The following is a 14,287-nucleotide window of genomic DNA, read 5'->3' as shown; positions in this document are numbered from 1 at the left end:
TACAAGGTTGAGATGGCTCTTTTGACAGTACATATCCAAGATAAATTATCATAATTGTAATATTTCTGACACAGTCAAAATTGAGTTGAATCAAGTACAATCAGGGACCTTGTGAATCAGAACTGAATAAGTTGTAGAAATCAGTGACAATACCCAGCCCTAGTGGTCACTGTAGGACTGCTTGGAAAGAAACACAAGGGTACAGGCTGTATTTTAAAAAGGAGAATTTATTTTTTTCTTAAAAAAGAAAAAAACAAATTAAAAATACACACAGCCACAGCGGCACTCTTTCTAACTCAACATTTTGATTCATCAAAATCAAAAGAGTCATACAGTAGTGGCAGAGTAAAGTCAACCATACTCGGTTGCTAACAAAATGCCGTTATTAAACTGCATCCATAAACCATACAGGTGCTAAGTAACACACTAATAAAAAATCTAGAATTTAACTCATCAAAACTGGAACATAAACTTCTTGGATGGTCATTATCAAACAACAAGCCATATTGTTTGCCAGACGATGTGATTTAAAATGTTTCTGAAGACACAAATATGGTGGACAGGTCCAATTCAGTACCTTAAGTTAGCAGAACAGGTAGCTTATGGCTGTCCGTGTATTTATACCTGATAATCAGACAGTGACTCCCCTAAATTCAAATCTCAAAAGAATACAAATAGGTGAGTAACTTTCTATGCCAGAAGAAAATCCTGACAATAGTCTTACCTAAAAGTTGCTAACATATAAACCAAACCAGGTTGACTTCTAACAAGCTCATGAGGATTAACTGTTAACAGCATCATCATTCCTATTTGAGGAAGTACTAAAAAGCTGAAGATGGGTTGCATCATCTCTGACCAATCAACTGGTTCACCTGTTAACTTGAGTGAACGGGTGAACTTGAGTGAACGGGTGAACTTGAGTGAACAAGACGTTTACTCCTTCAGCTCTTCCACAATAACCTTCCCACAAAGCTGGTTCCTGTTCAGCTGGAGTTTGTATGTTGATCTTGGTACACTGGGTTCCTGGTATAACCCTCACTGACTTAGCACACAAAAAGACATGAATAGAGTTGGTGTAGAATAGGATAATGTAACACACATACAAATAGTAAATGGGCTTTAACACCCCTACAGTCTAAAAATAAAAAGCTCCCAACAGCTTGCATCGTGTCTAAACAAGTTATGAAGACTGCCTCTAGCCTAACATGTTTAAATACTAATTAAAATGTACTAAAATCTGCAGCAACATGTCAGGATCAGTCAAAATTCAGACAGAGAAGAGATGGAATGACAGACAGGACATCAGAATATCTGCTGTTCCCATTGACAGTGGTGATATCAGAGCCCCAACACTTAAAGATACATTTTGGAATTTATCCATCTCAATAGACTATCCCAGCTTTTTACCAGCAGCTGTTTAAAGAGCCAAGGCAAAGGAGATGTTAAAGATAAAACCAAACTTCATCTGCCATGTTTTTCTCCCAGTAAGGGAAAAAACTATTCACGTTTACTGTAACCTGGTTCAAATTCAGTCATCACTTAAAGCCAATAAAGAAAATCTGATTGGTCATTTAAATATGTCGCTGATTCAGGATGTCAGCTCGTACAATTTGTTTAGTTATTTTATTTTACTTTGCTTATGCTATTTGTATATGTACAGCACTTTGTGAACCCTGGTTTTATGTTAAAGTGCTTTATAAATAAAGCTGGTGTGGTATGGTGTGGTATGGTATGCATTAAGGAACAGGAAAAAAACATTTCACCTAAAGGCTGCTGGATGTTTTGGGTTATTGAAAAGCTGTTTTTAAAAAGGATGTAAATAAGACATCTGTCCTAGTTTCATAACGGTCAGAAACTGCACTTCTAAAGCTCCATTGTGGTATCCTGCTCCAATATCTGGAAGCAGCACTCTATCACTAAACACATGAACGATGCCAAAGCTGAGGCTGCCAGGCTGCTCTTCTTGCCAAAAGAGTCTTATTCCTCCACACACATGCTCAGATATTAAGTGTACAACAGATCTGAATCCACTCTGTATAGCAACGTTCTTGTGCCTTGTTGGCATTCATGCTGAGGTTATTACCATGCCGTGGATTATTGACACCAGACAACAACTCTGCTCTGCTGTCAGCACTGCTTTCCACCAGCTGCCTGGGTGACTGACCAGCTCTTTGGCTGTCTTTAATCATGATCTAACTACCAATGATGCTGTGTTAAAATCCACATTGGCTACCTTCTTCATCATTGACTTTAGTTTTATGAAAATGGTAAAAAAGTATTTAACGTGATTTATATACAGAGCATTCTCATTCTCAACGCATGACATACCGACGTAGGGCTGTGCGATATGACCAAAATCTCATATCCCGATATAAGACATTTATCGTCCTGACAACGATATAAATCACAAAAATGTAACATTTTCTGTAAATTCTGTGAATCTCGGGCAACTCGACTTGCGTGACGTTTTTCCAGCTGGGCGTTCTTTACCTGGAGTCGAGTGTTTTAACCGATGCATGAAACTATACATTTTTAGACATAAGTTGTAACAGCTACCATTTTCTTTCAAAAGTTTGAGTCAAAGGTTTATTTATTTAGCACCTGACGGCTCTTTTTTGCTTCTCATCCGTAAACTCCCTGCATACTCTTTCACGTGATTCAGTTTATTTTGAAAGGTCTCAACAGGATCTTGAGCTTTATTGTGAAAGGTTTACGTGGAAAACAAACAAGCGGACAGCAGAGCCACGCGATGGTTTTACTGTCATTGTTGCTAACGACAACACGTAAAAACAGGCGCTTGTCCGTCCGTAGTGTGGTTATATTAAATATAAGAGAAAGAGAGAACTTTAATTAATATAGCCACTACAGTGACCATCAAAACGATGAAAATAATATTGCTGTAAACAGTTTATTTTACGACACCACGAAACAAACGATAGCGTAATAGGAAACGATAGATGTTTTTATATCGTCATCCGATATATATCGTTATATCGAACAGCCCTATACCGACGATTTGTCACGGCTCGAGGCGTCTCACAGTAACGCGAAAGGTACCCTTCCGCGTCCTTATGAGACACTCAAGATTCTCAGTTGAATCCAATAGAAAGTCGCTCGTGGTGGTAACACACCCTAACCCTAATCTTAACCCTAACCATAACCCTATCACATAGTGTTTTCCAAAGTAATTCATGAAAGAATGTAAAACACATTTACATGTATAGATTCACTCCAAATGGCTCTCATGCGACATTTTGTCACATAGCATCGGTATGCTATGTGTTGAGATGACAACGTGTTGTCACATACAAGCTCTTTTTTGTCTGTCTGTAAATCATTTAGGTTGTGTACCCAATGCACTTGTTAATCGAGAGATTAAGCAAATTACGCACTCTACCCCAACCAGCTGATCAGTTGATTTTCATGGTTGCAACAACAATTGCATCAAAACAAAATTAACCATGCAGCATTTACAGTACAAAAAGCACATAGCAAATGGCAAGGCTTGTTTTTATTACGTCAATATTCTCTTTTTCATACAATGCTTAGGTTTCTACATGCTAACCGGTTTTTACACCTGAGTAGATAATGAGCCTTTGAATCTTCTAAATCTGTTCATAGTTCGTTCAGTTTCTGCATAGGTTTTCCCTTCTTTCTTTCTACCTGTCAATTCCAAATCCTGCACAGAGAGCTCACAGAGGGAAAAGTTGATCCTGATGAGGTACTGCATACAAATCAACACAAACGGGACACTTGCATCATAAGAAAAGTTACATTGTTGTTCAGTATAAATAAAAATAGAATGATTCACTTTTTTTTTTTTAAACCTACAACAAGCAGATGTTGACAGAAAAACAAAAAGAAAGAAAACAAGAAGAGTTGGCTTGTGCAGTCATGTTTATGTCCTGCAGGATGCTAAGTCTGGTCTGATCTGGTCTACTGGCACGTGTTAGGGTTCTCAGCATACAAACACACTGGATGAATGAATGACTGGTGGGATAACTAGTGAGTAATACAGCTGTATTAGAGGGATCACCTCACTAAGTCTAAATCGGATTTAATCTGACAAGTATCTGCCTGCGAGTCCATCCGACTGACAAACTGGTCAGTGGCTACAGACACTGACCTGTAAAAAGAGTTAGGAAAATGGACAAATATATTGGCTCTCTTCACTATTATGACCAACTCTTCATGTGGTGGTGTCGGTGGTAATGGGTGAGGTTAGGGTTAGGCTTTTACTTTTACCAATATATCAGCAATTGTCTGGCGGAAAATTTTAAACACACTGCCCAACCCAACTGGGAAAACTGTTCCTATGATTCATGTCAGTGAGGTGGGACGTAAACCTGATATAATCTGACGTAAAGCTTCCTTTATTTATATTATATTATATAAAGTCCACCCATTTTTTTGACTACCATCTACTTAAAAAGGCTGGGTAGGTTTGAAATATTATGACAGTCATACAGTCCTGCCAATGGGGAAAATGGAAAATCATTTTATTTTTCATTTATTAAAGCTAAAATTACATTTATGGTTTTCAAACGGGCAAAAAATTTTGAAGGAAAATGGTTCTTGCACAGTTATGTCTGAACCAATTTTACAAGTCTGCTTATGTATATATTCACTCCTTTAACATCCATCCATCAAACAAGGAAAACTGTTAATATTCAATTATATATAAATCAGATTTTTAATATTCAGTCACAGCTCTATACACCACCCTATAAGCAGCCATTCTGATCCAAGACAAGTCTGCTAAGAACCATTTCTAATTAGGTAGGACATGTGGTTCTCTGGGGCCACTTTGAAGGAAAATTATTTACATTTGTTGTTTCTAGATTAACTTATAACATTATAATAACTCTATTCATTCATTTATAACATTTTGGTGCACTACCCACGTTTTTTATGACATGTAAACAAAGATCAAGTGTAAGAGTAGTGAGTAATGAGAAACAGCGGGAAATTTAATGGGATATGTGCACAGACAGAGTGTTATCAATTAGTCACATTTATCAAGAGTTTTTGAAGCGCTTTGAGGAAAGTAGAAAACATGAACCAAAAATGGCACAGCACTATTTAACTGTCTGACTGACATATCCTCTTGCTACAAATCAATCTGTCTGACTGTCTGGAGCTCTTGAAGCCATACCGTTCCTAAACTGAAGTCCCAGGACCTCCAGGGTTAAGAGAGAAGCAGCTGGGTTGAGTCTGACCTTCCCATGATGGCTACTACCTAAATAAACACTTCATTATTTTCTCTCAGAGCCCTTCAGATATTCATCTCACCAGCTGTGTTCATGTCAATTAGCTCATCCTTCCTCTGCAGTAGTTAGCGGCACCAGGAGTCCACGGCATAGCGTGCAAGCATAGAGTTATATATATATATGAGCATGTAGTGTCTCAGTCTGACTGAGACACTATAACCTGACCAAATGTAAAAGACAATATGTCAGCCTGGTTTTTAAAGGCTCTGATGGGCTCTCAAGCAGTCATCTCCTCAGATGTAAGAAATGTGGAATCCTTTTTGAGTGTTTGCCAGGAAAAACCCTGCTGTCATCTACAGGCAATTTTGTATGGCAGGTCAGTGCTCCCTGTCTGCTTGAAGTCTAGGGTGTCAGACTAATCAACTAAGTAGAAAAACCAGCAAACACTCACAAACATTAGTAAACTAACCACAGTCAGGTAGATGAGGTTAAACATTGGCCATAAAAATACTGCATGTGTACTTGAGAGCTTTGGTGATTGTGGCTAGCAAAGCTAAAATCAGCAACCCTCATTTCTTGCAGGCTAGATCCATATACATGTGTAGAATATGGTTAGACATGTTTATGTCAGTTTATTCTGACATAGTGGGCATTCATTGCCTCTTTTTGTTACATATGAAATATGTCCCTCACACTCACAGATCTCAGACAGAAAGTGATAAAGGCATTGCCGTCCTGACTACTATGGGAGATGTCGAAACATCTTTGAGTCAATAGGCAACTGCTGTTATAGATTAAAAAAATAATAATAATTTGTTTAACAGGTGCAAATCCACACTAATAATGTTCAGGACTATGTCTGACCTGGTGTGCTCTTTCTGCCAGACTATGAGCTTCTCACAGTCAAGTTTCAGAGATGTTAGAGGTAATTAAACATGGGCTGCAAGTTCAAAGTGTAAAAATACACATGAAGTGATTAGAAACCACCTCAGAAAGAGCTTCTTCAAGCAGGTAAGATTACCTTCATTAATGTGAAGAAACAGCCCAAAGACAAGTCTGAGGTGAGGTGGGAAAGAATAGAATATGGAAATGATCGTGGCTCAAGAGTTGGGAGTTCGCCTTGTAATCGGAAGGTTGCCGGTTTGAGCCCCGGCTTGGACAGTCTCGGTTGTTGTGTCCTTGGGCAAGACACTTCACCCGTTGCCTTCTGGTGGTGGTCAGAGGGCCCGGTGGCGCCAGTGTCCGGCAGCCTCGCATCTGTCAGTGCGCCCCAGGGTGGCTGTGGCTACAATGTAGCTTGCCATCACCAGTGTGTGAATGTGTGTGTGAATGGGTGGATGACTGGATGTGTGAAGCGCTTTGGGGTCCTTAGGGACTAGTAAAGCGCTGTACAAATACAGGCCATTTACCATTTACCATATGGAAAAAAGAGAAAAGAAAAGCAATAAAACACAAACAAAGAGAGCAGAATTGACAGAAATGTTATAGCTGAAAGAGAACAAAACAAAAAACCTGAGGTAAGAACAATACAACAACCAGTAGTTAAGGTCACTAGTAGTTCCAGTTTTGAAGTGCATAAATACCCCCATCTCTCTCAGGAGTCACTGCACCTAGTGCTCCGATTACCACTGGGACCACTGTTACCTTCATCCTCCACATCTTCTCGAGCTCTTCTCTGAGCCTTTGGTACTTCTCCAGCTTCTCGTGTTCCATCTTCCTGATGTTGCTGTCATACAGAACCGCTACATCTATCACTATGGCTGTTTGTCTACCACCACTATGTCCGGTTGGTTTGCCACCACCATTTTGTCCGTCTGTATCTGGAAGTCCCACAGGATCTCAGCTCGGTCATTCTCCACCACCCTTGGGGGCATCTCCCGTTTTGACCTCGGAACTTCCAGGTTATACTCGGCACAGATGTTCCTATACACTATGCCGCCCACTTGGTTATGGCGTTCCATGTATGCCTTGCCTGCTAGCATCTTGCACCATGCTGTTATGTGCTGGATTGTCTCAGGGGCATCTTTACACAGCCTGCACCTGGGGTCTTGCCTGGTGTGATAGACCCCAGCCTCTGTGGGTCTTGTGCTCAGAGCTTGTTCCTGTGCTGCCATGATTAATGCCTCTGTGCTGTCTTTCAGTCCAGCTTTGTCCAGCCACTGGTAGGATTTCTGGATATCAGCCACCTCCTCTATCTGCGGGTGGTACATACCGTGCAGGGGCCTGTCCTTCCATGATGGTTCCTCGCCATCCTTCTCTTTCTTGGGTTTCTGCTGCCTGAGGTATTCACTGAGCACGCTGTCAGTTGGGGCTCATCCTGGACTGTGGTGCTGACACTCACCAGTCCCCGGCCTCCTTCCATCCGCTTAGCGTACAGCCTCAGGGTGCTGGACTTGGGGTGAAACCCTCCATGCATGGTCAGGAGCTTCCTTGTGTTTATGTCAGTGGCTTCTATCTCCTCCTTTGGCCAACTTATTATACCAGCTGGGTACCTGATCACGGGCAGGGCGTAGGTGTTGATAGCCCGGATCTTGTTACACATGTATACACACACACGTATATACATATACACATGTATACACACGTATATATGGCTGGGAGATATATATATGTATAGTGAATAACCAAACAGCAATCACTCCTCAAACCCTTTCACATTAGACTGATTTTTACAAGAACTAAAACTGCAGAGTCATGTGACACACAAACATTGTTTCTGCAAGAGGAAACTACGGTTATGAGGTACAGGTTAGGCAAGCCACTTTTAGAGCGAGCGAGTGAGTGAGTGAGTGAGTGAGTGTGTGTGTAGCATTACCCTAATACATATTTCTGCTGCCTTAGTCCCATGCAATCTATGTGAGTTAATTGCAAAACAGGTAATAATACTAGAACGCAAGGTAGTGGTCATTCGACTTCATATACTACTGGGAAGCTTAATCTATAGTAATACTGTTTTTTTTTGGAGATATGAACTTTTATATTTATAATCCAAATATGAGAGAATAATTAGTATCTACGGATATATATTTTTTTATATCAGTGGATGGAAGCAGAAAAAAACATCACTTTCCTTCACATTGAAACTCTCCATGCAGGCAGTTTAATGAAGGATTTATTGGTCTTTTGATGTGAAAATACTGACTGTAAGGGAAAAAAACTCTTATTAGCGTGCGTGCATGTATGCCTGTTTGCTTCACAAGTAAAACCAGTGTGAAGCACTGTGAAAAATTAAAAATAAAGAACCTAATGAAAAACTGCGAAACATTACCTGACACGGACATGCTTGTGTGTGGACACATGCCCTTTGCCCCGACACCGCCACAAACAAAACCTCATTCTATAGGAAACGAATTATCTAGGTCCTACATTTATTACATTAAAAATTCAACTGACTGTATTAATCACACATATAGAGAGCAAATACAACCTTTTCATGAGCCATAAGAAAAAAACTTCCCTGGTAATAATAAAAACTCAAGTGATAAACCAATAATCTCAAATCATTACTCCCCTGTTTCAATACATTCAGCAGCATGTGTGCATGGTAAGATCCTACAGATCAGTGTGAGTCTGCATGTGCGTTTATTCCTGAACAGAGGAAAGGATGACGCTGCCAGTGTCATTATAAATAGCCTGTGCTGCCTTTACACACACACACACACAGACATACAGAGGGTATTTCAAAGTCCCTGCATACCACAGTGCTGGGTAATCCCGTGGCTGTCTCAGCCTGTTTAACCTGTTCAGCAGAGAAACTACAGATGCAACAACGCATAGATTTTATATGCCCAATTTACATTCACACCTGTGCCTTTTAACGAAACAACAGTTTGGCTCCCCTGAAAGGGATTAAGTCTAATCGTAGACTGGAATGTGGGCTCCATTCAATGAATATCTGCTTTGAATTTTGGTTAGCCCTGGACTAAGTTTAGCCCCTGGTCTGAAAAATGAGTCCTACAACTATTTTTATCTCATTCTCTGCATTTAACAGATTCTTGGTTTTACAGTCCACTTTCTAATGACAGAAATTACTTAAATAATTCAGAAGAAAGACACATTATTTATTTAAATAAATAAATACATCCCATTTATAAGAAAAAATGAAAATTTAGTGTATCTGCCAGGTTATCTTTTTGGTTTAGCACCAAGAGCGCTCTTAATGGCTAAGAGTGCAACAATTTAGATTTTCAGTCCATGTATTACCTGATCAATCTTAAAATAAGTGAGAATAAATTATCACTTCCACATGAGTATTATGGTATGAAATGATGGTCCCACACTATGAGATGGGAGAAGTTTGTATTGTGATTTCAACCTCGGTTTCAGTTATTGGCAGTTATACATGTCCAGGTCCAAAGTCTCCTTCAGTTCCCAAAAATCGAACACGGGGACCGTACTGACAGTTAAACAGTCCAAACTCTTTCAGCTCCAATAAAATGATTAGAGTGGCTGTTACAATAAACTTTAACACCAAGTCATCCATGAAAGAGAGAATTCACAAAGTTTAGCCGAGTTAGGAATCCACTGGAAGTTAGTCAGAAGTATTTATTTAAAAAAACAGAACGAAAGAAAAAATTAAAATGTACAGCTGTTTTATAAGTGCAGATATAAATGAAAACTAAAATCTAAATAGCAGCAACATTTGGAGGGCTCCTAAGTTGGGCCAGTTGACATTTAATAATGTACTGCCTGGCTACAGATTTAGTAAATCGTTCTTGGTGAAAATCTTGCTTTTTAGGGTCCCTGATGGGCAGAGATAAGTGCCATCATTTGATAGAAAGACAAGTCTGAGTTGATGCATCCATAATGCCAGGTTAGTCATTAATATGTTGCTGCAAAATTTGGATTTGTCACTACAAAAAGTTTTCTGCCCTGACTGAGAAAAGGCTAGTTCATGTATGCACAACACATGCACACAGCAATGCAGACAAATCATCATATGCACATGCACAACCACACACTGTGTCAAAACCATCTAACCTCCTCACTGCAAGTGAAGACACAGTTCGCCAAAGTAAAACACAAGAGTGAAAAAGTTCATAACAACAATCCCACTGAGACAAAGAACCTAACAAAGGAAAAGTGGTTAAAGCTACAACTATCCAGAGCCTAGAGCCAGACACAAGCCAGCAGCCTCAGCGTGAGCAAAAGATCAAAGCAATTACGAGACAAATTACGGAGATGAGTGGGAAAAGAGAGAAGGGTCAATGCCCTGTCATCTGGTGAAGTTATAAAAATACTAGGAAATGATGCAAGTACCTGACATTTGTTTTGTTATATAAATCTGTTGAACTTGACATTGTTTGCCTACATAAAATATGACAGGTAAAGGTAGGTGTACAGCACCTCATTTTCATTCAATTATTTGTAACTCTTTCCAGTGACGGCGAACTTTATTTTCAATTTTCCAATGAGAGGAGATCTTGTAATGTACTGCAGTTTGGGGGAAAATTCTTAAGTTTAATAATTTATTTTATTATGAAAGTAAAACGTTGCATTGAAGCAGAGTGGGTATATGCTATCAGTTAAAATTGAAGAAAATTGCAACTGGTGCATCTGTAAATCCTGATCCTTTTCAATTATGTAATTTTAGATAGCAGGTTAAGTCAACTACTTAAATAAATTTAAAAACATATGTGTGAAGATTTTCTCCAAAGTCGTTCAGTCACATCAGTCCACAGAACAAAGAGTTATCAATTAAGTGGTTTTAAAGCCGTATTTAATTTGCTGAAAACTTCCTTTTTTAAAAATTAAAAGCTGGGCAATATCAGCAAAATGCACACATTTGTTAAGTAAGCTACCCTACCTCAACTACACACTCACTAATCCTGCTTAGTGCCCCAATCGCTTAAAAGTTTATTATGAACCAGAAAAAGCCCCGACTAGTCACAGCATCAGCTGTTCTTATGGAGGTTCCTAACAGAAGTGACAAGGAAGCAATAAGAAGAGCTGGTTGAACTCTCTAAACTGTAGGGGGAAATACATTTTCCCGAGGGCTCACGTGAGAAAAAGAAGAGAAAACTGAGCATATCTGAGTTCAGTTTATTGGTGTGGCCCTCCACAAGGGTCACAGTTTCTCATGTGGCCACCTTGGAAAAAATCAATTTCCCACCCCTGCTCTAAACACTAAAAAAATGTGCTACAGCACTTCCTTTATAACTAAAGAGACAATGCCTCCCCACAATTCATAGTGACACAAACTAATCCATCAGCATAAATGACACAGATAGTGACACAGATTATTGTCACAGATTATGCTGTTGTTAACATTGCTTTTTCATTTCATCCCACAACCTGCTCATATATTTCAAACTTTGAACAGCAGCCTGTTAAATCCACAGCAGAACTATCATTATTAGTATTAATAATGATAGCTGTATTAAAATCTGCTACCTGGATTCATGAAGGTAAAAATGATTTATAAATATTCAAGTCACAATTATAAGGCATATTCAATTATCCCAAGTTGATGTAAGGGTTACCATGATTCAGTTTGGAATAAGTTGGATCTCCTGCTATATTTTAAGCTCTTAGGTAATAACCTTATTTACACAGTAAAAGAAAGGTTGTGAGCTAATTGGGCTCATTCATGGAAAATATAAGTAAACAAGATGAGCAGCTAACATTGCAAAATTCCTCTTTATAGGCCTTTTATTCCTGTCTATTTAAAGATGCAAACCAATGAGGTGATATTTCTCACTGGTGGTTCTCTTTATTTGGCCAACCCATAAGAAGACATGGAGTAAAGTAACTATCTACTGTAGTTTCAGGCCCACATAAAAACCAAAGTAAAGCAATTTAAGTAAAGTAATTTTCAGTGCTGTTGCCGCTTACCTTGCCAGTCTTGTGGTCAAACCACACCAGAGCGTGATTCCTGGACAGCACCTTGCAGTCGAAGGTGGCGTTGTTCTGGGCTGGCCGGCACCGAGCCACCGACCTGCCGATCTTGACGGGCTCATCCAGGTACACATGCCGCTCCTGGAATGGGTGCGAGTTGGGTCGGCAGGCGAATATTGCCAGCGCTGAAGGCATTGATTTTGGCTTGAGAGTATTACTCCAACCAGAGACGAGGGGCAAGTTTTCTTGATCCAGAGTGGCAGGTTTTTCTGGTGCAGTCCCTCCAAAAAAAATAGGAATAATCTACGATATCTGCGGCCTATCTGTAGGCTGAAATGTTAGTCCTCTAATCTTCTAGGCACTAGCTAGTAAACATGGTCCTCTCTCGTGTGTGAGAAATAAAAAACAAACCAACAGGTATAAAAAAAGACAGGACATTCCCCTCACTGACTGCCCACCGAAGCTACATAACGACGCTTATATGTGACAGCAGGCACTATGTACAGACCAAGCTGCCATGTGTCAAGACATACATGAGTGAGTATAGCACTGACAGCCCCTCACGTCCATCAAACTCCTTCTGTGCTGACTAAACTGTCTGTTTAACGTCTATCAAGAGCAGTAGGTCCAATTATTGCGCGCTTCTGAGCTGTGTTGTCTTCTCTTGCAGCAAGCTAACAGCAGGCACACACCCCAGCGTTCATCACCCTATACACACATACACACAACACACACGCGTCTGTCATTTACTAAAGTGTCATCTATAAGTGTAGTTGACATGTATGGCTCTTCATAATCTGATTGACCTTGTTGCCCTGATGCAGGGAACCTTAGCTACCTTCCTATCTCCCTACCTTCACCACTCCCTCCACCAGAGAACACCTAGCGAGCCCGAACGCCAAAACACCCCTGAGTTATAAAACTAAAGCAGCTCAGTGCCCACTCTTCGTCTGAATTAGTCAGCGGAGACGTTTCAAAACCATCCACCGGGATGAACAGGGGAGGATTATCTGGTCGTCTTGTGCAACTAAAATGCTAATTGGCTAACTCGCTGGTGGACAGGCGAAGCGCTAACTCTCTTCTGGCGTTGTACTAGAAAGCTAGGTTAAGCTAGGCTAGGCTAATGAGTACTGACAAAGTTATCGTCCAGGTCCACAAATTTTTTCTCCCCATCTTTTTCAACCAGTCCGCTTACCGAATGGATACGATATACCATCCCTGTCACCTGGAGTAAATAAAAGCAACACGCTAGCGCTTCTTTTTGCTAATATAGAGCTCTGCAGGCGAGCGTTAGCATTGAAGGGAGCTACCTAGCAGCTAGCCGGCTAACTGACAGTCAAAGCAGAAACCGACGCGGAAAAATCAGGGGAGTTTCTTGACTGCGGGTCCTCACGCATCACACACCAGTCCGATTATTTTCTGGGGAAAGCCCCAGTAAGAAACACAAGTTATGCCGCTGTCGTCTGTTGCAGTGTACCTCGTGGTTGCCGCTATAAGTTTTATATTAATGCCGTCGCCTTCCAACAGTTTTGTGGAAGGAATCTAGAAGAAGTTGTCCTCCTCCGCAAGTCCCAGCCGCCATACTGTAACTAGAGAGCAGACAGCGGTGGTGCGTTCACTGAACGATAGACAGCCGGAGGGATGCGTTCACTGACCAGCTGACATGAGCACCACCCACTGCTGAGCTCATTAAGTCAGACTCGGAAAAAGTAATGAGCTTAAAAGATAAATACATAGATACAAACAGAATTATGAATTATTAAAAAAATATAACGTGATTAACACTGACGATAAAAATGTAAGCACTTTTTTAAATGTTAAAAAAAGTACATACGAGTAACGTGTTACAAAGTTGGTATTAAAGCACATCAACATATTTCACATACAAACACTTCTTCAAATAATAATGACAAAGAAAATTACTTTATATCAAAATCCTATAATCTGTTTACATCCTCTTTGCAAGAGTTCACATGATAATCTAAACGTATTGCACAAAGATTGGAGGACTAGAAACCACCCAGACAGTGAAAATAACTCAGATTAACGCACAAATACAAATGTGGCTAACTCCCTCAGAGCTCAAAGGGACGTGTGAGGAAATAATTTCATAAGAAATTCTACTATAGACCCAAATCTATTTCTACTTAGTTTATATACAGAAGAACACAAATATATAAGCTAACATAAAAGCTAGAAGCACTGTTTTGGTGAAATAAAACCCTCATAAACCAAACATT

The 14,287-nt window shown here is 40.0% G+C and overlaps 1 protein-coding gene across 7 annotated transcripts in view; it reads right to left on the bottom strand.

Moving 5' to 3' along the window:
* slmapa (sarcolemma associated protein a) overlaps window positions 1–13,668 on the bottom strand; it is a 75,524-nt gene extending 61,856 nt beyond the window's left edge. For 6 of the 7 annotated variants that reach the window (XM_084928952.1, XM_084928951.1, XM_084928955.1 and 3 more), the window contains exon 1: window positions 12,045–13,667. In XM_084928952.1, the coding sequence (XP_084785078.1) occupies window positions 12,045–12,242 (198 nt within the window). In that variant the 5' untranslated portion in view covers window positions 12,243–13,667. Of the gene's footprint in view, window positions 1–12,044 lie in introns of all 7 variants that reach the window. The other variant, XM_084928954.1, reaches the window with a different exon arrangement.
* Between the last annotated feature and the right edge of the window lie 619 nt (window positions 13,669–14,287).

This window comes from Perissodus microlepis, chromosome 5 (assembly GCF_051167445.1).
Source record: "Perissodus microlepis isolate ML-2025 ecotype Zambia chromosome 5, ASM5116744v1, whole genome shotgun sequence".
Classification (NCBI taxonomy): Eukaryota; Metazoa; Chordata; class Actinopteri; order Cichliformes; family Cichlidae; genus Perissodus; species Perissodus microlepis.
The sequence above is the reverse complement of the archived record's forward strand: the minus strand, read 5'-3'. Positions and strand labels throughout refer to the sequence as shown.